General features: G+C 36.9%; 1 protein-coding gene across 1 annotated transcript; it reads right to left on the bottom strand.

The window, feature by feature from the left end:
- Positions 1-5,614: 5,614 nt before the first annotated feature.
- On the bottom strand, positions 5,615-6,544 carry LOC105076402 (olfactory receptor 4C11). The gene is given in 3 exon segments (XM_010964501.2): positions 5,615-5,776; positions 5,778-6,028; positions 6,031-6,544. Coding segments are annotated over 3 exon segments (927 nt in total).
- Positions 6,545-24,600: the final 18,056 nt, after the last annotated feature.

The raw sequence follows: 24,600 nt of genomic DNA, 5'->3' as shown, positions 1-24,600 counted from the left end.
ATTTCTTTCATATGATTTCCTTATCCAGTTTCTCAGTGAATTTGTTAAAGAGATTCTCCTTTCCCCAGTGTGTATTCTTAGCTTACTTGTCAAAGAGCTGTTTATGGTGTATGCTTGGGTTTTTGGGTATCTATTGTGTGCCATTGGTTTGTGCATTTGTTTTTATGCCTCTATCATACTGCTTTAATTGTTGTAGCTTTTTAATAAATTTTGAAATCAGGAAACATGATAGCTCTATTTTTATTTTTTCCTCAATGCAGCATTGGCCAACTGGGGACATTGGTAGTTTCATATGATTTTTAGGGTTTTTTTAATTTCTATGAAAAATGGCATCAAAATGTTGATAGGGAGTGCATTAACTCTGCAGATCAGTTTGGAAAGCACAGGCATTTTAACAATAGTAAGTCTTCCAAAGTATGAGCACATGTGCCTATTTATTTTGTCTTTTTATTTCATTATTTATTTTATTTCATTAATTATTTTCATTAATGACTTGCTGTTTTCAGTGTAATAATAATAATATTTTACCTTGTTTGACAGGTTTATTTTTTAAGTGTTATTTCCATGCTATTGTAATGGGATTGTTTTCTTAACTTCATTTTCAGAAAATTTGCTGTCAGTGTATATCAAAGCAATTATTATTTTTTATATTGATTTTAAATATAAAAATTGTTGTATTCTTTAGTAGTTCCAATAATTGTTTCTTGTAGAATGTTTTGGATTTTCTGCATATGAGATCATGTCATCTGTAAGCAGGTGTAATTTTTTTCTTCTTTGGTGGTTAAGAAGCCTTTTATTTCTTGCCTAATTGCTCTGGTTTGGACTTATAGTACTATATTGAATGAAAGTAGTGAACATGGGAACCTTGGCCTTATTCCTGATCTTGGAAGAAAAGGTCTCAGTTTTTCACCATTGAGTATGATGTGAGCTATGGGCTTTTAATTTATGACCTTCACTGTAGCAAGTTCAGTTCTTACTATTCCTATTTTGGTGAGAATTTTTATCATAAAGTTAATGTTGAATATTATCAATTATTATTGCTACATCTGTTTAGATGATAATGAGGTCTTTAACTTCTATTCTGTTAACGTGCTGTAACACACTAATTAATTGGCCTGTGATGAACCAATCTTACATTCCAGGGATTAGTTCCAATCGGTCATGGGGTATACTCTCAGTGTGCTGTGTCTTTCAGCTAGCTAGTGATTTGTTTAGGATTTTGTGCCTACTTTCACCAGGGATATAGGTCTGTAATTTTCCTTTCTTATGATGCCTTTGTCTGCCTTTGGAAACAGGGTGATATTGGCCTCATAAAGAAGAGTTTGCAATTGTTTCCTCTATTTTTGGAAGAATTGTATTAATTCTTCTTTAAGTGTTTGGTAGAATTCACCTGTGAAGCTATCTAGTTCTGGGCTTTTCTCTGTTGAAAGGTTTTGATTCACTAATTCAATTGATTCACAAATTCAATGTCCAATTGTTATTGTTTTGTTGTCTTCTTATTTCTTCTTTATTTAGTTTCGGTAAGTTGCTATCATCTAGAGAATTAGACATTTCTTCTGGATTATTTACTGGTTAGTAGTTGTTCACAGTAGCCTTGTGATCTTTTTTTTTTTTTAATTTCTGTGGCATTGGCTGTAACATCGCTTCTTCCTTTTATTTTTTTTATCTGATTTGATTTTTCTTTTTAAATTTGTTAATCTCTTTAAGGGTCTGTTGATTTGTCTGACTTTTCAAAGAATCAACTCTCTTTTTTTGGGGGGGTTGTAATGCTCTGAAAATATCCACCAAATCTAGTTTTTCTATTGTATTATTTAATTTCTCTGTTGCCTTGTTTATCTTCTGCCTGGAAGATCTTTCTAGTGATGTTAATGCCGTGTTAAAATCTCTAACTATGATTGTATTCCCATCAATATCCCCCTTTATCTCTGTTAGTAATTCTTGTATGTACTTAGGTGCTCCTATATTGGGTGCATATATATTAATGAGTGTAATATCATTATAAAATTTCCTTCTTTATCTTTCTTTATGGCCTTTGCTTTAAAGTCTATTTTGTCTGAAATCAGTACTGCAACACCTGCTTTTTTGGCTTTTCCATTTGCATGGAATATCCTTTTCCATCCTTTCACTCTCAATCTATATGTGTCCTTCTCCCTAAAGTGGGTCTCTTGTATGCAGCATATTGAAGGTTCTTCCTTTATTAACCAGTCTGCCACTCTATGTCTTTTGACTGGAGCATTTAGTCCATTAACATTTAGAGTAGTTAATGATAGATGTGTGTTTATTGTCATTTTGAACTTATCTTTGCAGTTGAATTGGTATATCCTCTTTGTTCCTTTCTTCTTCCTTTTGTGGTTTGTTATTTTCCTTTGTATTATCATGGGTTTTATTTAATTTTTGTGAATCCCTTGTAAGTTTTTGGCTTATGGTTACCTTTTTTTGTAAATCTATTAGCCCATTACTATAACTATCACCACTCCTATTCAACATAGTCCTGGAAGTCCTAGCCACAGCAATCAGGCAAGAGAAAGAAATAAAAGGGATCCAAATTGGAAAAGAAGAGGTAAAAGTGTCACTATATGCTGATGACATGTTACTATATATAGAAAACCCTAAAAGGTCCACACAAAAGCTACTAGAACTGATTGAAGAATTCAGCAAGGTAGCAGGTTACAAAATTAACATTCAAAAATCAGTTGCATTTCTTTACACTAATGATGAATCAACAGAAAAAGAAAGTAAAGAAACAATCCCCTTTAAAATAGCACCCAAAGTAATAAAACATCTGGGAGTAAATCTAACCAAGGAGGTGAAAGAATTATACACAGAAAACTATAAACCATTGATGAAGGAAATTAAAGAAGACTTTAAAAAATGGAAAGATATCCCAAGCTCTTGGATTGGAAGAATCAATATTGTTAAAATGGTCACACTGCCCACAGCAATCTACAGATTTAATGCAATCCCTATCCAATTACCCAGGACATATTTCACAGAACTAGAACAAATCATAATAAAATTTATATGGAACCATCAAAGACCTAGAATTGCCAAAGCATTACTGAAGAGAAAGAAAGAGGCTGGAGGAATAACTCTCCCAGACTTCAGATAATACTTTAGAGCTACAGTCATCAAGACAGCATGGTATTGGTACAAAAACAGACATATAGACCAATGGAACAGAATAGAGAGCCCAGAAATGAACCCACACACTTCTGGTCAACTCATCTTCGACAAAGGAGGCAAGAATATACAATGGAATAAAGACAGTCTCTTCAGCAAATGGTGTTGGGAAAACTGGACAGCAGCATGTAAAGCAATGAAGCTAGAACACTCCCTTACACCATATACAAAAATCAAGTCAAAATGGATCAAAGACTTAGACATAAGACAAGATACAATAAACCTCCTAGAGGAAAACATAGGCAAAACATTATCTGACATACATTTCAAAAATTTTCTAGAAGAAATAAAAGCAAAAATAAACAAATGGGACCCAATGAAACTTACAAGCTTCTACACAGCAAAGCAAACCAGAAGTAATAGAAGAAGAAAACCTACAGAATGGGAGAAAATTTTTACAAATGAAACTGACAAAGGCTTGATCTCCATAATATATAAGCAGCTCATTTGACTCAATAAGAAAAAAATAAACAACCCATTCCAAAATTGGGCAGAAGACCTAAACAAGCAATTCTCTAAGGAAGACATACAAATGATCAAAAAGTACATGAAAAAAATGCTCAATATCACTAATTATCAGAGAAATGCAAATCAAAACTACAATGAGGTATCACCTCACACCAGTCAGAATGGCCATCATTCAAAAATCCACAAATGACAAATGCTGGAGAGGCTGTGGAGAAAGGGGAACCCTCCTACACTGCTGGTGGGAATGCAGTTTGGTGCAGCCACTATGAAAAACAGTGTGGAGATTCCTCAAAAGACTAGGAATAGACTTACCATATGACCCAGGAATCTCACTCCTGGGCTTGTATCCAGAAGGAACCCTACTTCAGGATGACACCTGCACCCCAATGTTCATAGCAGCACTGTTTACAATAGCCAAAACATGGAAACAGCCTAAATGTCCATCAACAGGTTACTGGATAAAGAAGAGGTGGTATATTTATACAATGGAATACTACTCAGCTATAAAAACTGACCACATAATGGCATTTGCAGCAACATGGATGCTCCTGGAGAATGTCATTCTAAGTGAAGTAAGCCAGAAAGAGAAAGAAAAATACCATATGAGGTCGCTCATATGTGGAATCTAAAAAACAAAAACAAACAAAAACAGCATAAATACAGGGCAAAAATAGACTCATAGACAGAGAATACAGACTTGTGGTTGCCACGGGGGTGGAGGGTGGGAAGGGATAGACTGGGATTTCAAAATTGTAGAATAGATAAAGAAGATTATACTGTATAGCACAGGGAAATATACACAAAATGTTATGATAACTCACAGAGAAAAAAATGAGACAATGAGTGTGTATTTGTCCATGAATGAATGAAAAATTGTACTGAACACTGGAATTTGACACAACATTGTAAAAAGATTATAAATCAATAAAAAATGTTAAAAAAAAGAAAGCAGCTTCTTGCTGCAGAAATGGGTCTTTTCTAAGTCCACTAACTAGAGACAAGCACAGTGAGTATTTCCAGAATGCCTTGTGTGCTTTCTTATATTTAACCGATATAACCCAACTTTAAATAAAATAACATAATACACTTTTTTCTTCATACCATGTTCTACCTTTCAGTACTTCAGTTTCAGAAAATATGTTGCATGTTCCCTATATTTTTAAGTTTTTTTAGTCGACATAAATTATTTTACTTTTTAGCCTCATTGAGTTATAAACTTCTATTATTGTAGTTTATTTTCAGATGTATGATCATCCATAAATAAAATGTGGCTAGTGTTCTATAATTTGTGTCATATCAGTCACATAATTTATAAAGATCTCAAGGTGTTTGTAACACTATGTTTATAGATACATAAGTATATTCATATATATATATATATATATATATATATATATATATATATATGTATAGTCTCAGTTATCTTAATAACCAAAGGAAACAATAAGAAAATTATTTTAAAATGCCATTATATATAAAATAGCATTTGATTCAATAATATTCAATATTTCAAAAATAAAATGATGTCATAATGAAGTTGATTGATACATAAAGTTAATTTTCTTGCTCTGGAAGTATTCAAGAGAAAACAAGAGACCTAATTTGAAATGCATGATAGTGGGGATTGCAAATTATAGAGTACTAGCTACATTTTCTTTGTGGATGATCATGTGTTTGCAAGGTTGTGATTATATAAATGTATTTTTTCTTATCAAGCATAGTGTAGACCGTGTTGTGAGTTGTATTTTACAACCAGTCATGCCAGAACTCTCAGGCAATGCAAGAGTCAGGCTGAAAATGTGAGGGAAGCTACTAATCTGAGGACAGAGGTACAAAAAGAAGTAAGAAAATCTGGTGCAGTGTAAAAGATTGTATGGAGGAGTGACGAGATACACTATTATGTTTTTTTATCTGTACAGATTCAGCCAAACTATGACTTAATAACTAATCAAACAAAGCCCTCAATTCATCTTTTTCTTTCTGATGTGATTTTGACATGCCATAACTTTCTCATGGCGCTTTTCACTTCTGCATTCCTCAGTGTGTAGATGATCGAATTGAGAAAGGGTGTTCCGATAGTATAAAATACTGCCACCATCTTGTCCATGGGGAAAGTGGTTGGGGGGGCGTGTATACATAAATATACGTGGACCAAAGAATAAGATGACTGCAATGATGTGTGAAGTGCAATTGGAGAGAGCTTTCTTCCTCTCTTCTGCACTGTGGTTTTGCAGGGAATGCAGAATAAGAATGTAAGAGGTCATCAGAATTACAAAACTGCTGGAGCAAATGGCCCCACTGTTAGTTGCCAACAGCAGATTGATCACATAGGTGTCCATGCAGGCAAGTTTCAACAAAGGCTGCAAGTCACAGCAATAGCGATCAGATTGGGTCCACAGAAGGGCAGTCTCAAGGCCAAGACAATCTGAGCCATGGAATGTATAAAAGACCCTATCCATGCAAGAGTGATCAGGATAATGCAGACCTGGCGGCTCATGATAGTTGTGTAACGCAAGGGTTTGCAGATGGCCATGTAACGGGCAACAGCCACGAGGATGAGAACAAAGATCTCCATGCAGCCAAAGAAATGTAGTGCAAAGCCTTGGGTCATGCACTCATTGTAAGATATGACTTTTTTGGCAGACAGGGCATCCACAATTAGTCCGGGGGCTGTGGAAGTTGAAAAGCAGTTATCAGCCAAGGACAAATAAAATAGGAAGAAGTACGTGGGGCTCCCAAGTATCTGGCTGGACTTGATGGTCACGATAATAAACAAATTCCCCACCAAGGTTCCCACATAGAAAATGAAGAAGATTACAGACACCATTTTCTGCCTCATAGGATCTGGTGTCAATCCTAAGAGTATGAACTCAGTTACACTGTTATTTGGCTGCATTGTTTCAATCAAAGTGGAGAAAGTACAGATTAAAAGTAATAAATCTGCAAAGGAAAAAAAATTAAGACATGAATACTATAGTTGGAGGTCAAATGCATGTGCTCATTCATGGAACTGCCACTTTCCAGTGGGTAATCACTTACTTTCCATGTTGTTTATTCCTGAATAAAATGAAAATCATGACATTTATTCTGTCTACTTAACTGATTGCTTATGAAAACAGTGATACATTTAAATAATGAGAAAATAAATGATTCTTCAGGTATAATAAACATGACTTTAGGGGATTTGGCATGTGGATAATTTCCTGGGCAGAATTTTTTTTCCCAGTTTTCAGCAAAGACCTAGTAAGATAACATGTTGCAAAAAAAGGGAAAATTTATGCATGACTTACCCTAATATGCTTTCGCATTACTTGAACCTGCTAGGCCATTTATAAAATAACTTCTAGTAAATATTCTGAACATTCAAAGAATTATGTTTTAATATTTGATAGTTGATTAAGCTTCCTTAATTAAACCTGAAGATACACACTCACATACACACACACACACACACACACACACAAGTGGGTGGAGGGGGCGAGAGGGAGAAGTAAGTGAACGGAAGAGAAACATAGTTTTAGCAATGAACACTCAGTTGGTTCAGCACATCTTGCAATTTACTTTAATCTTTTGCCTTTGACTAAGCTGATTTCTTTTTACTTTACCTCTCAAACATTTCCAGTTGTTTACTGTTACAAATTCAGCTTTTATCATTAAACTTTGTACTTTTAAAATCATACTGTTTTGTTCAAAGTTAAATTCTTCCCCTTATTCATTATTTTTCTGAGTCTGTCAACATTTTCTTAAAACAAAAGGAGATGCTACGGCACAAAGATGAATAAAGTGAGAACATTTGTCATACATCTGAATAGTTTTTCAACTTTTATTCCTGTTAAGCACCAGAAAATATGGAAAATTAGCTCAGGATGCCCCAAGTTATAGAAACTTCAATAGAATTGTTTGGATCTATATTCTTGAGTGTCCCAAACCCTGACTTCAGTAAGAGAAGATAGAAAAAGGAAAGAAATTATTATTTATTCATATATACCAAATGATGGGCAAATGTTTTTATGTACTTCATCACAAATGTTTTCCAAATAATAGTGCAGTTAAGAGCATAGCATAAGTGTCAAACTGGTAAAATATATTTATGGCATAAATACCAGAAAAAAGCATAATTTACTCAAATATAAGTGAATTTCAGAGATCAGTCTTTTAAAACACAGCACACGTGAATTAAAGCAAAATAACTAATTTCAAAAGAAACATTATTAAAAATAATTAAGCATATGAAAATATGCTCAACTTCATTCTAGTTAAATAAGTTCAAATTTAAATCCCAAACAGATATCTTTCTACACATTGAACTAGCAAAATGATCCTCTAATAAGAGTCTTTTAAATAGTGCTGAAAATGATGTGGAAAAAATCTCAAGACTTTTTTGCTAGATATTTAAGTGGGAGCAGTCTTTATGAAGTGATTTCCAACATTGATGATATTACAACTGTATACAGTCATAGGTCTAGTGATTCTATTTGCTATAGATAACCTCATTCACAGGCACAAAGGTAATCACTGCAGCCGCTTTTGTGGTAGCAAAAGATAGGAAACAACTTCAGTGCCTATCAGAAGTGAGCTGAATAAATCAGGGACCAACTCATCGCTGAATCAATCATCAACCAAAATGAAGCAGATATATATGCAACAGTTTCTAAAATACACTGTAAAGTGGAAGAGTTCAAAACTGTGCTTAGGATGGTAATATTTGTATCAACAGCAGAATAATGTAGATCACATACAGATACATTCATATAAATTACTTTTAGTTAGGAGCGCATCAAAATAGCATGAAATTTGTGGTCTCTGAATGGGAAAATTGCATCTTGGTATCAAAGTTGGGGGATGACCCACCTTTTAAAATATTCCCTTTGGTAATATTTTAATACATGTCATAATTATGCTGCATTAAAAATAAAACTTTCAAAAACTTTATCTTAGTAAATAATTTGTTTATATTTGCATATTACTACAACAGCTATCTTCTAATGTAGGCAGTAGGGATAGTGAAATTCTTAGAGCAATATTAAGATCTAGGAATTTGAATGAGAGATGGTGAGTCAGCTCAACAAATTTCAAAAAGTTTTCAAAATACGTGTTTTTCACAACTCTTCAGCAATCAGAAATGAAAACTAGTTTGCAGTTTCTAACAACTATTATGCCGTAATTGTCTTTATATTTATCCATATATCTATCTGTATCCAGATACAGATGGACACTGACACACTTGTATATTTAACTAACTTATATGTATATGAATGATAATGTAAGAATGGCATAACTTAGAATGAAGTAACACAAGGAAAGAGAGTTTTATCTCTTTACTGCCAAATTTAAGATTTTACAAAAAAGTAGGTGTTTAATAGTAAATATTTGTTGCGTGAATGAATTGAGAATTTCCCATAGATACAATTCAATCGTGTTTGACACCATTCTGTACTCAGTTACCCACTGATAAAGGAGAATTCTGTTCTGCTATATATACAGCAAAATCATCATATTCATGGAGCATTTCCTGAAACGCTCAAGTAGCAATATTTCTATTTGGTTATCTCTCACACCACGTCTACCAGTAGTAGTGCCTATTTCCATCAGGTGCTGTGTGCACCTTTTTATTCCCATCTGCTCATTCGAGATTGTAAAACACTTTTAGGTTCCCTAAAACTACACGTCTGCAAGTGCCTTAGAAAACTTACCAGTTATGATAAGAGCTTATGTAGAAGTTAGGATGTTCACTGGGAGCCAGGATCTCTATGATCTCACAAAGGGGCTTAGCTTCTGACCTGCATGCCAATCTGAGTTGATCCCAGATTCATTGCAAACTTTCTGAAATCCACTCTCACACGAGATTTTGACTGAAAAAAAAAATGCTTCTCTTTTGTATTCCCTGAAGGACTATTTAAGTATGAATGATGCAAAATATAGGAGTCTGGGGAAAGTCATTCCCTAAAGTGTGCCTCCCATTCCAATTGAAAAACAGATGTTATAAAGAACTTAACATTTATTATACATTATTAGATTATGAAAAAATAAAGGTGGACTATGCTTGCAGTCAAAGATGTTCATTTGTGCCATAAATGACATCTTTTGACTAAAATCAAAAACAATTGTCTTCTAGTACCCAGGTCTTGTTTCCTAATACTGTCCTCCAATAAAATAAACTAGGACCTCTTAAAGAAATGGCTGATTCTAGGTCTGGGGTAGTGAATGGACAAGATGACATGGAGCATCTTGTAGTGCTAGACAGTAAGGAATAATGAAAAGACACAAACAGTGATGAGAATATGCCAGTGTGACACAGGAGCTGAGTGAATGTACCTCCAGTGGACAAAGATAGAAAGATAATTCAGCAGCAAAATAACAATGAATTGAACTGTAACTCACAGTATAAAAGTCCATGAGTTCATAATGACATAAATAATTGAATAAATAACTAAATGATAGGGGAGTATAGACAAATCTCACATCAAAAATAATTCCTAATAATTATGTAGATACTCTGCTCTCAAAGAGTCATCTCTTTTTTTATGGATGGTACATAGTGACTAATTTCTAAAAGGTAGAGTGTGGAATGTGGGGAAAAAGTAACTATGGAGGAGAAACATGACAAACACTGTCTCAGCCAGGTGATCAAGGTTAGCAACAGTGGTGGTAAGTCACACTGAGAGTATGTAGCTACTGGTGTGTGGTGAAAAGAGTGATTTACCCCTGCAGTTTTTCTCCCAATAACCTATAACGCCGGTGTGATCTTGAATAAAATATCAAACCCCAATGTAAGATTTCTGTATAAAATGTATGATTAGTATTTCTCAAAACTGTCAAGATCGTCAAAGATAAGAAAAGTCAGAGAAACTGTCACCGTTTGGAGCAGCTGAAGGAAATATGACAACTAAAAGTAATGTGGTATCCTGGATAGATTCTGGAGAAGAAAAACAGAATTATTAGTTGAAATTTATATTTTTTACTTTTAATACAATACTTTTTAAATACTTTTAATGTATTTAATGTACAAATGTGTTGACATCAATGAATTAGGTGTGACAAATATACCATATGATGCAAGATTATATATATTATATATTACATATATATATATATCACATTTTTTAATCCATTGGCTGATACTTAGGTTGTTTCCATATCTTGACTATTTTGAACAGTGCTGTAATCAACATGGCAGTGCAGATATTCATTTAATTTCCTTGGATATACACCCTGAACTTGATAACTGTATCATATTGCAGTTGAAGTTTTAATTCCTTGAGGAAACTACATACTATTTTTAAAAGTGGCTGCATCCACTTACATTCCCACCAACAGTGCACATGGACGGGGCTACCTTTTCTCTGTATCTTCACCAACACCTGTTACTGCTTGTCTTCTTGAAGATAGACGTTCTAACAGGTGTGAGGTGGAATCTTATTTTAATTTGCATTTTCCTGATTATTGAGGTTGAACATCTGTTTTACCTGCATGTTGGCCATTTTGATGCCTTCCTTGGAAGAAATATCTTTTCAGGTCCTCTGCTCAGTCTTTAATTGGTTTGTTTGTTTGTTATTGAGTTTCTGTCTTTATATATTTTGGATACAAACCTCTTATCAGATACATGGTTTGTAAATATTTTCTCCCATTTTATAGGTTTTCTTTTCATTCTTTTTATTGTTTCTCTTGCTGTGCATAAGCTTTTTAGTGGATATATTCCCTATTGTTTATTTTCACTTTTGCTGCTTGTGTTTTAATATATCCAAAAAATCATTCTCAGGACCAATGTCCAGGGGCCTCTTTCCTATGTTCACTTCTAGGAGTTTATGGTGATTTGCCTTATGTTTAAATGTCTGGTCTATTTTGAGTTAATATTTGTGAGTAGTGTGGGTTGGGTGAAGGCAAATTTATTTTTCTGCCTGTGGTTAACCAGTTTTCCCAATACCATATATTGAAGAGACATTAATTTCCCAAGTAAGCATTCTTGACTTCCTAAATGTGATATACCACATTTATATAATAAAATATAAAAATGATGTTATCAGATCAATAAATGCAGAAAAGACATTTGACAAAATACAACATCCTTTCATGAAAAGAAAAAAACCACTTAGAATATAGGGTGTAGAAAGCACATACCTCAACATAAGAAAAGTACTGTTAGTATGTATATATAAGATGGCTGTTATTATAAAAATACAAATTTCAGTAAATATTCATGAAAATGCATTTTCTAATGAAAATACATAGCACATGCTATGTTGTCTCATTTATTCAACGTTCTTTATGTGTGCCATCATTTTTAACCTCATGACAAGCCAATGAAATATGGATTATTTTCATTTCTAATTTGCACAGAAAAATTGAGGGCCAAAATTTCATCTGTATTTCCTGATGTTACAGGGCTACAAGGTTGCAGAGCCAAGATTTGGATCCATCCAGTCTGAGTCTAGAGCTCATATTCTTAATCTTTATGTTCTGCTACCCATCTTGAAGCTAAAACAAGGACAGTGATCACTGCATCAATTCCTGTGATATTTGTGATCACTGCATCAATTCTTAAAGTTTCCTGTGTTTTAGGCCATTTTGCAGATGTTTGAATTATGGGATAAAGTCGAGTAGAGGTGTATATTACTGACTTGGAAGACATATGGAAGTGGTTTAAAACCTTGCTTTGGTACTTAGCAAAATAACCTCAAAGATTCATTTACTTCTCTGGACTTTGGAGTTTTAATCTGTATACTTTCAATAGATGTACCTAACTTTGTCCTTTTTTTTTTTTTTTTTTTTGAGTTGAAAGCATGATAACAAAAAAGCACTTGACACATATCAGTTACTCTACTTCTTCCTAAAATGAAAAGATATTTAGAATTTATAGTTTCTCTTTTAGGTAAATCACTTTGGAACATAAGTGATAACTGCAAAATTATACATTGGATGGACATTGTGTCCCAGATATTTTTAAAAAATCATGTAATGCTCCCAGTTTTAATTTGATTTCAAGTACTTTGAACCACACAAACTCCTAGGTTTTCTTTACCTTTATGACTTCTTCTTACTCTATTATTTTAATTTTATATATACAATAACAGATTAGCTTATTTTATTTTCTTCTATGTATCTTACCTTCATTCATTCATTTCTCTGGAATGCAAATAATCATAAACCACTGTATTGTGTGTGTGTGCATGTGGTGTAATGGAGGTATAGTTAAATGAATTTATGACCAAATCATGGTATGTCCATTCTTTTTTATATATTTGACTCTACATATGCATGACATGCCAATTTTGTGACACCAGTTTGACACTGAACTTTGTAATGTCCCAGAAGGAAAAAAGAATTGATAATAAGAAAATTTAATGCCATTTTTCTGAATTTATTTGAATAAACTTTGACTGGAGACACAGTTTGAATTGGTAAGTTTGGGCCACTTAAAGTATAAGAAGACTTACACAACATTATAAACTGAGTATAACTCCATAAAATTTTTTTAAAAAAAGGAAAAAAGTAACTATAAGAAGACTTGTCATTCATTTTGCATGTAGACTCAAAAAGATAACAACTCACAATCATATATGATTATATGTCCTTCCCACAATAATCAGACACCCTCATGTTTGATATCTGTACAGATTCAGTCAAACTATGTTTCAATTCATCTTTTGTTTTCTGATGAAATTTTGATATGCCATAACTTTCTCATGGCATTTTTCACTTCTGCATTCCTTAGCGTGTAGATGAGTGAATGAGAAAGGATGTTGCAATAGTATAAAATATTGCCACCATCTTTCCTGTGGGGAATGTGGTTGGGGGAGTGGATATATATAAATGTACATGGACCAAAAATAAGACAACTACAGTGATGTGGGACGTGCAAGTGGAGAGAGCTTTTATCCTCCCTTCTGCACTGTGGTTTTGCACTAAATGCAAGATAACTGTGTATTAAATTATCAGAATTACAAAATTGCTTGTGCAAATGACCCCACTGTTAAACACCACCAACAGTTTCATCACATAAATATCCATGCCTGCAAGTTTATACAAGGGCTGCATATCACAGAATTCATCAATCAAATTGGGCCCACAAAAAGGTAATCTCAAGACCAGGTTAATCTGAGTCATGGAATGTGTAAAAGACCCTATCCATACAAGAACAATCAGGATGATGCAGACCTGGAAGCTCATGATACCTGGGTAACACAAGGGCTTGCAGATGGGTAAATAGTGATCCATGGCCATGAGGAGGAGAACAAAGACCTCCATGATGCCAAATAAATGCAGTGAAAAGACTTAAGTCATGCACTCATTGTAGGACATGATTTTCTTTGCAGATGTCATCCACAATTAGTTTGGGGTCTGAGGAAGTTGAAAAGCAGGTATCAATCAAAGACAAAATAGGAAGAAGTACATGAGGAATCCCAAGTGTCCAGCTGGACTTGCTGGTCACAGTAATAAGCAAATTTCCCACCATGGTTCCCACATAGAAAATGAAGATTACAAACACCATTTTTTGCTTCTTAGAATCCTATTCACATTCATAAAATGAAGAAATCTGGCTAAGAGCAGGGAGAATATCAAAGCAACCAATTTGTTCATATGATGACATCCTCAGTTTCAATTTCTTTCTTATTCATACTTTAAGCAGGAGGTGAAACAAATTGTGGTTTCTCAAAGAAATATAGCTAGAATTCTTCTTAGAGTCTGAAAAAGATAAAGGTAGAAAAAGTGTCCTAGTCTCCAGCAGTAATTTTTTGCTCTGTATTTTTTTAAATTGAGGTCTCATCAGTATACAATGTGTCAATTTCTGGTGTACAGCATATTTCAATCATACATATACATATACATATATATATATATATTTGTTATCTTATTCTTTTTCATTATAGGTTACTGTAAGATATTGAATATAGTTCCTTGCTCTTAGACAGTAGAAACTTAACTTTATTTTTTATGTATTTATTAGTATCTGCAAATCTTGAACTCCCAATTTATCCCTTCTCACTGCCTTTCCTCCACTGGTAACCCTAAGTTTGTTTTCTGTATCTGTAGTCTGTTTCTGTTTTGTAAATAAGTTCATTTGTGTCTTTTTTCTTTTTTTTAGATTCCATATATGAGTGACATCATATGGTATTTTTCTTTCTCTATCTTACTTAGAATGTATTTTATTAAATTTGTTCATCATGCATTATATCTGCCTTTGTTAATTCAGCATTTTTTGTGAACCAGACATTGTGCTACTTGTAGAAACTACTATTATCAAGTAGGTAAGTACTTTATGGAGTATGACTATTTATTTATGTTATAAATTTAAATTCATGCCTGGTATTAAAATATTATTTTATTGAATCACTACTTTTTCTGATGGGTTATCAGCATAAGATGGTGAAACGAGTGATAGAAAATGATTCTGAATGCTACAAAGAAATTTGGAAATGTGGTGTAATATGCTTTACTACCCCTTGGAGGTTAAATGGTCCATTGCATTTATACTCCTAAAGTGGTTACAGTCAACACATGACTGTCAACTACAATATATTAAAATGGGCAAAGTTATTAATATAAAGTTTTAGAATTTAGTTATATGTAATAAATAATTTGTATATAATAGTATAATAATAATACATACAATTATATAACATATACATGCATACATTATATATTCCAGCACAGTCCTGTCTCAATAAATGGTAAATAGTATAATTGCACTACCTTTCTATCATATTGTCTGGCAGTGTATGACAGTGACATAAGAACATGGTCTGAGAGGTCGGTTAGATTCTGGTTACTGGTTCTTTAATATTTCTGTTCTGGAACTTTCCCCCTTGTGTTTGTTTCCTGACCTGCAAAATGTAGATAATAGCAGTGCCTACTTTGGATTGTTATAAAGATTATTGTTCAATAACAAGATGTTTTTATTTTATTTTATTACAATGAAAGCTTACTAATCAATGTACATTAAAGAAACAAGTAATATTAAGCCCCAATCTGCTAGAATGTTTCAAGCAAAGTTTAGTCCTGGGCTAGGTGTTTCTCCCTTTTCTTGCATCCATTTCTTATCCCCTCTGTGCGGAATCAATGATTTGTAGTGGTTAATTTTTGTCTTTATCTCATAGGTATTCTTTGCTGAAATCCCCAATAACATCCTTTTGATCTTTTCATCAGTTGAGTGAACATTGGACTCCACACACATTTTATTGATAACCTGAAATTACTTTCCTACTACATAATTTCCTAGTGGCATTTTACATCTGGCCATTTCTCAAGGTATAGATTAAGGGATTTAACATGGGAGTTATCATCGTGTAGAACACAGCAACTGCTTTATCAATAGGCAAAGTAGCTGCAGGTCTCAGATACACAAATATGCAGGGCACAAAAAAGAAGACAACTGCTGTGATGTGGGAGACAAAGGTAGAGAGGGCTTTGCATCTCGGCTCCAAGCTATTTGTACTTAGGGAGTACAGAATGACTACATAGGAACCAATCAAGAGAAGGAAGTTTCACAGACACATGAACCCACTGTTTGCAGCAATAAAGAGTCCTAAAACGTGGCTATAAAAGCAGATGAGATTGAACAAAGGATTCAAATCACATGTTCTGAACAAGCTAGCTAAAGGACTGTTTCCACACACATTCAGATCTCAGAAGTGAGCATGTGGAGAGGCGTTCATTCATCCAGCATAAATGGCCTGGGTACAACTAGAAACAGTGACTCTGATTTCTCAGCATGTTTCCTAGATCTGGTTTCCAAGTAAAGGCAGTTTGCATTGGAAAACCAAGTTGAAATGAGTGCCTCCCCATAGATATATAAGTAGTGTACTTCCCCTAACCCAGAAACTCTGCATTCCCAACAAGCCAGCTGAAGGATGGCTTCCACACACCTTCAGATCTCAGAAGTGAGAATGTGGAGAGGCATTTATTAATGCAGCATAAAGGGCCTGAGTACATCCAGAAACACTGACTGATTTCTCAGCATATTTCGTAGAACCGGTTTCCAAGTAAAGGCGATTTGCACTGCAAAACTGAGTTGGAGCAAGTGCCTCCCCATAGATATGTAAGTAGTGAAGTTCTCCTTACCCAGAAGCTCTGTGTTGCCAACAAGCTAGCTGAAAGATGGCTTCCACACACATTCTGTTCCAAGAATGGAACACTTGGAGAGGCATTCTTTTATCTAGCAGTAGGATCATGGGTACATCTATAAACAATTACTCTGATTTATCAGCCTGTTTCCTAGAGCCAGATTCAAAGGAAAGGCACTTTGGGCTGGAAAACCAACCTAGAGCCAGAGCCTCACCATAGATAGCTAAGTAGCATAGTTCCACCAACCCGGAAACTCTGTGTTGCCATAAATCTGGCTGAAGGATGGCTTCCACAAACATTTGGGTCCCAGAATGGAACAAGTGGAGAGGCGTTCTTTCATCTAGCATAAGGGACATGGGTACATCAAGAAATACTTACTCTTAATTATCAGCATGTTTCCTAAAGCCGATTTCAAGGGAAAGGCCCTTTGCACTGGGAAACTGAGCTGGAGCCAGTGCCTCCACGTAGATATGAAAGTAGAATATTACCCCAACACAGAAATTCTGTTGCCAACAATCTAGCTCAAGGACGGTGTCCACACACATTTGGATCCCGGAATGGAGCATGTGGATAGGTGTTCTTTCATCAAGCATAAGGGGCATGGGTACATCTAGAAGCAGTTACTTTGATTTCTCAGCAAGTTTCCTAGAGCCAGTTTCAAGGGAGAGGCCCTTTATGCTGGAAAATATAGCTGGAGCATCTGCCACCCAATAGATATATAAGTATCAAAGTTCCCTTAACCCAGAAGCTCTGTGTTGCCAAGTTAGCTGAAGGACGGCTTCCACACACATTCAGGTCAAAGAATGGAGCACGTGGAGAGGCATTCTTTCATCTAGCATAAAGAACCTGAGTATATCTATAAACAATTATTCTGACACCTCACCATATTACCTAGAGCTGGTTTTATGGGAAAGGCACGTTGCACTGGAAAATCAAGCTGGAGCAACTGCATCCTCATAGATATGAAAGTAGCGTAGTGCCCCTTACCAAGAAACTTTGTGTTGTTAACAAGCTAGCTAGGAGAGTTTCCACACACATTTGGATCCCAGAATGCAGCATGTGGAGAGGCGTTCTTTCATCTTTTATAATGGCATGTGTACATATAGAAAAACTTAATCTGATTTCTCAGCATGTTTTCTAGAACCCATTTGACGGGAAAGGCACTTTGCTTGGGAAAACGGGACTGGAATGAGTGCTTCCACACATATATGTAAGTAGCGTATTTCTCCTAACCCGGAAACTCTGGGTTGCCATTACATGTCTATGGGGAGGCACTCGCTCCAACTGGGTTTTCCAGCGCAAACTGCCTTTATTTTGAAACTGGACCTAGGAACCATGCTGAGAAATCAGAGTAAGTGTCCCTAGGTGAAACCAAGCTCTTTATGATGTATGAAAGAATGCCTCTCCACGTGACCACATCTGAGATATGAATGTGTGTGGAAGCCGTCATGCATGTAGCCTGTTGGGAACACAAAGTTTCGTGGTGAGGGGAACTACGTTACTTCCATGTCTATGGGGAGGCACTAAACCAACTGGGTTTTCAAGCACAAACTGCATTTATTTCAAAACTGGCTCAAGGAATCGTGCTGAGAAATCAGAGTAAGGGTTCCTAGATGTAAGCAAGCCCTATATGATGGATGAAAGAACGCCTCTCCACATGCTCACAGCTGAGATCTTAATGTGTGTGGAAGCCATCATGCACGTAGTGTGTTGGGAACACAGTTTCATTGTGAGGTGAACTATGCTACTTCCATGTCTATGGGGAGGCACAGGCTTCAACTGGGTTTTCCAGCACAAACTTCCTTTATTTGGAAACTGAGTCAAGGAACCATGTTGGGAAATCAGAGTAACTATTCCTAGATGTAACATTACACTTTATGATGGATGAAAGAATGCCTCTCCACATACTCACATCTCAGATCTGAATGTGTGTGGAAGCAGTCATGCATGTTGTTTGATGGGAACACAGAGTTTCATGGTGAGGGGAACTAAACTACTTATATGTCTATGGGGAGGCACACTTCCAACTGGGTTTTCCAGCAGAAACTCCCTGTATTTTGAAACTGATTCTAGGAACCATGCCGAGAAATCTGTATAAGTGTTCCTAGGTGTAAGCATGCTTTTTATGATGGATGGAAGAACGGCTTTCCATGTGACAACATCTCACATCTGAATGTTTGTCGAAGCTGTCATGCATGTGGTGTGATGGGAACAGAGTTTGGTGGTGAGGGTACTATGCTACTTACATGTTTATGAGGAGAGACTCACTCCAACTGGCTTTTCCAGCACAAACTGCCTTTATTTCAAACCTGGCTCTAGGAACCATGCTAAGAAATCAAAGTGTTCCTAGGTAAAACCATCTCCTTTATGCTGGATGGAAATTCGTCTATCCACATACTTACATCTCAGATCTGAATGTGTGTCGAAACCATCATGCATGTAACATGTGGGAACACACTGTTTCGTGTTGAGGGTAACTGTGGAACTAACATGTTCATGGGAAAGCACTCCCTCCAACTGGGTATTCCAGTGCTAACTGCCTTTATTCCAAAAGTGGCTCTAGGAACCATGCTGAGAAATCAGCATAAGTATTCCTAGGTATAAACATACTATTTATGCTGGATGAGAAAACAGCTCTCCACATGCTCACATCTGGGATCTGAATGTGTGTCGGTGCCATCACGCATGTGGTGTGTTGGGTACACAGAGTTTCATGGTGAGGGGTACTATTACATGTCCTTGTGGAAGCACTCCCTCTAACTTGGTATTCCAGCACAAACTGCCTTTATTTTGAAAGTGGCTTTAGAAAAAATGCTGAGAAATCAGAGCAAGTGTTCCTAGTTTTAGCCATGGCTTTATGTTGGATGAAAGAACAGCTCTCAACATGCTCACATCTCAGATCTGATTGTGTGTTGAAGCCATCATGCATGTAGCATGTTGGGAACAGAATTTTGTGGAGAGGGGTAGTATCAAAATTAGATGTCTATGGCGAAGCAGTTGTTCCAACTGTGTATTTCAGCACAAAGTGCCTTAATTTCATAACTGACTCTAGGAACCATGCTGAGAAATCAGATTAAGAGTTCCTAGGTGTAACCATGCCCTTTATGCTGGATGGGAGAACGGCTTTCCAAATGCTCACATCTCAGATCTGAATGCACTTGGAAGCCAACATGGATGTAGTGTATTGTGAACACAGATTTTCATGGTGAGGGGAACTATGCTACTAAAATGTCTAAGGGAAGACACTCAGTGCAAATGTGTTTTCCAGCACTAAATGCCTATTACTTGGAAACTGGCTCTAAGAACCATGTTGAGAAATCAGAGTAAGTGTTCCCAGGTATAACCATGCCCTTTATGCTGAATGAAAGAATGGCTCGCCACATGCTCATATCAGATATGAATGTGTGTTGAAGCAGTCATGTATGTGGCGTGTAAGGAACACAGAGTTTCATGGTGACAAGTACTATGTAACTTACATGTCCATGGGGAAGCACTTCCTCCAACTAGGTATTCTAGTTCAAACTGCTTTTATTTCAAAACTGGCTATAGGTTTCATCCTGAGGAATTAAAGTGATCCTAGTTGTAACCATGTCCTTTATGCTGGATGAAAGAATGGCTCTCCACATGCTCACATCTCAGACCTGAATCTCTGTCAAAGCTGTCATGAATGAGGCCTGTTGGGAACACAGATTTTCATGGTGTGTGGTTCTGTGTAATATACATGTCTATGGGGAAGCACTCGCTCCAACTATGTATTCTAGGACAAAGTGCCTTAATTTCAAAGCTGACTCTAGGAACCATGCTGAGAAATCAGTGTAAGAGTTCCTAGGTTTAACCATGCCCTTTGTACTGGATGAAAGAACGACTCTCCACATGCTCACATCTCAGATCTGAATGGGTATGGAAGCTGTCATGCATGTAGCGTGTTGGGAAAACAGAGTTTCATTGTGAGGGAAACAATGTAGCTTACTTGTCTATGGGGAAGCACTCCCTCCAACTGGGTATTCCAGCACAAACTACCTTTATTTCAAAACTGGCTCTGGGAAACATGCTGAGAAACAATACTAAGTGTTCCTTCATATAACCGTGCCATTTATTCTGGATGAAAGAACGGCTCTCCATATGATCACATCTTAGATCTGAATGTTTGTCTAATTAGTCATGCATGTGGCGTATTGGGTACACAGAATTTCGTGGCAATGGGTACTATGTAACTTACAAGTCCTGGAGGAAGCACTCCCTCTAACTGGGCATACCAGTTAAAACTTCCTTTATTTGAAAGTGGCTCTAGGAAACATGCTGAGATATCAGTGTAAGTGTTCCTAGGTATAAACAAGCCATTTATTCTGGATGAAAATAACAGTTCTCTGCATGCTGACATCTTAGATCTGAATTGTATCGAAGCCATCATGCATGTAGCGTGTTGGGAACAGAGTTTCATGGAGAGGAGTAATATGAAAATTACATTTCTTTGGGGCAGCACTCCCTCCAACTGGGTATTCCAGTGCAAGCTGCCTTTATGCCGCAATTGGCTCTAGGAACCATGCTGAGAAATTAAAGTAAGTGTTCTTTGGGGTAACCATGCCCTTTATGCTGGATGAAAGAATGGCTCTCCACATGCTTGCATTTGAGATCTGAATGTGTGTGGAAGCGGTAATTCATGTAGCATGTTGGGAACACAGAGTTTCGTGGTGAGGGTACTACGCTACTTACATGTCTATGGGGAGGCATTCACTCCAACTGGGTTTTCCTGTGCAAACTGCCTTTATTTCAAAAGTGGCTCTAGGGACTATGCTGAGAATTCAGTGTAAGTGTTCCTATGCGTAACCATTCCCTTTATGATGGATGAAAGAACACCTGTCCACATACATCTGAGACCTTAATGTGTGTGGAAACCATCATGCATGTAGCGTGTTGGAAACACAGAGTTTGTGGTGAAGGGTACTAGCTACTTACATGTGTAAGGGGAGGCACTCGCTCCAACTTGGTTTTCCAGTGCAAACTGAATTTATTTGAAATCTGGCTCTGGGAAACATGCTGAGATATCAGAGTCAGTGTTTCTAGATGTACCCAGGCCCTTTATGCTGGATGAATGAACGGATCTCCACATGCTTCTGAGTTCTGAATGTGTGTTGAAGCCATCCTTCAGCTAGCTTGTTGGGAACATAGATTTTCTGGCTTAGAGGAAGTATGCTACCTACATATCTATGGAGAGGCACTTGTTCCAACTCGGTTTTCCAGCACAAACTGCCTTTAGTTCGAAACCGGCTCTAGGAAGCATGCTGAGAAATCAGAGTCAGTGTTTCTAGGTGTGCCCACACCCTTTATGCTTGATGAATGCACGCCTCTCCACATGCTCACTTCTGAGATCTGAATGTGTGTGCAAGCTGTCCTTCAGCTAGCTTGCTGGGAATACAGAGTTTCTGACTAAGAGGAACAACGCTACTTACAATTCAATGCAGAGGCACTCACTCCAACTCCATTTTATGGCGCAAACTCCCTTGGAAACTGGCTCTAGGAAACATGCTGAAAAATCAAAGTAGATGTTTCTGTATGTACCCAAGCCCTTTATGCTGGATGTATGCACTCCTCTCCACATGCTCACTTCTGAGGTCTGAATGTGTATGGAAGTCGTTCTTCAGCTAGATTTTTGAGAACACAGAGTTTCTGGCTTTGGAGATCTACGTTAGTTATATATCTATGTGAAGGCACTCACTCCAACATGGTTTTCCACACAAACTGCCTTTACTTGGAAACCGGCTCTAGAAAGCATGCTAAGAAATCAGTGTAAGTGTTTTTAGATGTACCCAGGTCGTTTTTACTGGCTGAATGAATGTCTCTCCACATGCTCACTTCTCAGATGTGAATCTGTGTGGAAGCTGTCCTTCAGCTAGCTTGTTGGGAACATAGAGTTCTGGCTTAGTGGAACTATGCTACTTATATATCTACGGGGAGGCAGTCCCTTCAACTTGGTTTTCCAGTGCAAACTGCCTTTACTTGGAAACCGGCTCTAGGAAACCTGCTGAGAATTGAGTCAGTGTTTCTAGATTTCCAGCGGCCCTTTATGCTGGATAAAAGAACGCCTGTACACATGGTCACTTCTGAGTTCTGAATGTGTATGGAAGCCGTACTTCAGTTGGCTTGTTGGGAACACAGAGTTTCTGACTTAGAGGAACTATGCTACTTAGATATGTATGGAGAGGCTCTCGCCTCTCTGTGGTTTTCCACGCCAAACTGCCATTACTTGGAAACTGGCTCTAGGAAACACGCTGAGAAATCAAAGACAGTGTTTCTACATGTACTCAGCCCGTTTATGCTGGATGAATGAACGCCTCTCCACATGCTCACTTCTGCGATCTGAATATGTGTGGAAGCAATCCTTCAGCTAGGTTGTTGGGAACAGAGACTTTCTGACTTAGGGGACCTACGCTACTTACATATATATGGGGAGGCCCTTGCTCCAACTCAGTTTTCTAGAGCAAACTGCATTTACTTGGAATCCGGCTCTTGGAAACATGCTGAGAAGTCAGAGACAGTGTTTCTAGATGCAACCAGGCCCTTTATGCTGGACGAATGAATGCCTCTCCACATGCTCACTTCTGAGATCTGAATGTGCGTGGAAGCCGTCCTTCAGCTAGCTTGTTGGTAACAGAGTTTCTGGCTTAGGGGATCTATGCTACTTACATATCTATGGGGAGGTACTCTCTCCAACTAGGTTTTCCATTGCAAAAGTCCTTTACCTTGAACAGGCTCTAGGATCCATGCTCTGAAATCAAGATTACTGTGTCTAGATGTACCCTGGCCATTTGTGTTATATGAAAGTACGCTTCTCCACATATTCCATTCTGGAATCTGAATGTGTGTGGAAGCTCTTCTTCAACTACTTTGTTGGGAACACAAACTTTCCGGATTAGGGGCCCTATAAAACTATATATATAAGGGGAGGCCCTCTTTCCAACTCGGTTTTTAAGCGCAAGCTATCTTTATCTTGAAACTGTCTTTAGGAAACATACTGAGAAATCAGGGTAAATGTTTCTAGATATACCCTTGATCTTTGTTCTAGGTGAATGTACGCTTCTCCACATATTTCACTATATGATCCAAATGTATGTGCAAGCAGGTCTTCACCTACCTTGTGGGGAACAGAGTTACTGGGTTAGGGACACTGGCCTACCTATATATATTTAAGGAGAGGACTCACTCCAACTCGATTTTCCAGCACAAAATGCCTTTACCATGAAACCTGTCATAGAAAATATATTGAGAAATCAGGGTAAGTGTTTCTAGATGTATCTTTGACCTTTGTCCTAGATCAATAAATGCTTCTCCACGTGTTCCATTTTGGGATCCGAATATGTGTGTAAGCCAATCTTCACCTGCCTTGTTGGGAACACAGAGTTCCTGGCTTAGGGGCATGGTCCTTCCTATATATATTAGGGGTGGCACTCACTCCAAATCAGTTTTGCTGTGCAAACTTCCTTTACCTTGAAAGCGGCTCCATGATACATGCTGAGAAATCAGTGTGTTTCTATATGTACCATTTACCTTTGTGCTAGATGAATGAATGCTTTTCCAGATGTTTCATTCTGGGATCCAAGTTTGTGTGGAAGCCATCCTTCATGTACATTGTTGGAAACACGGAGTTTTTGGGTTAGTGGCACTGGCCTACCTTTACATATAAGGGGAGGCACTCACTCAAACTCGGTTTTACAGAGCAATCTGGCTTTATTTTGAAAGCGGGTCTAGGAAACTTGCTGCGAAATCAAGGTAATTGTTTCTAGATGTACCCACGTGCTTTGGGCTAGATGAATGAAAGCTTCTCCACATGTTACTTTCTGGGTTCCGAATGTGTGTGGAGACAGTCCTTCACATACTTGGTTGGGAACATGG

This window comes from Camelus bactrianus, chromosome 23, assembly GCF_048773025.1.
Source record: "Camelus bactrianus isolate YW-2024 breed Bactrian camel chromosome 23, ASM4877302v1, whole genome shotgun sequence".
Taxonomy (NCBI): Eukaryota; Metazoa; Chordata; class Mammalia; order Artiodactyla; family Camelidae; genus Camelus; species Camelus bactrianus.
This window is presented reverse-complemented; position numbering and strand designations above follow the sequence as displayed.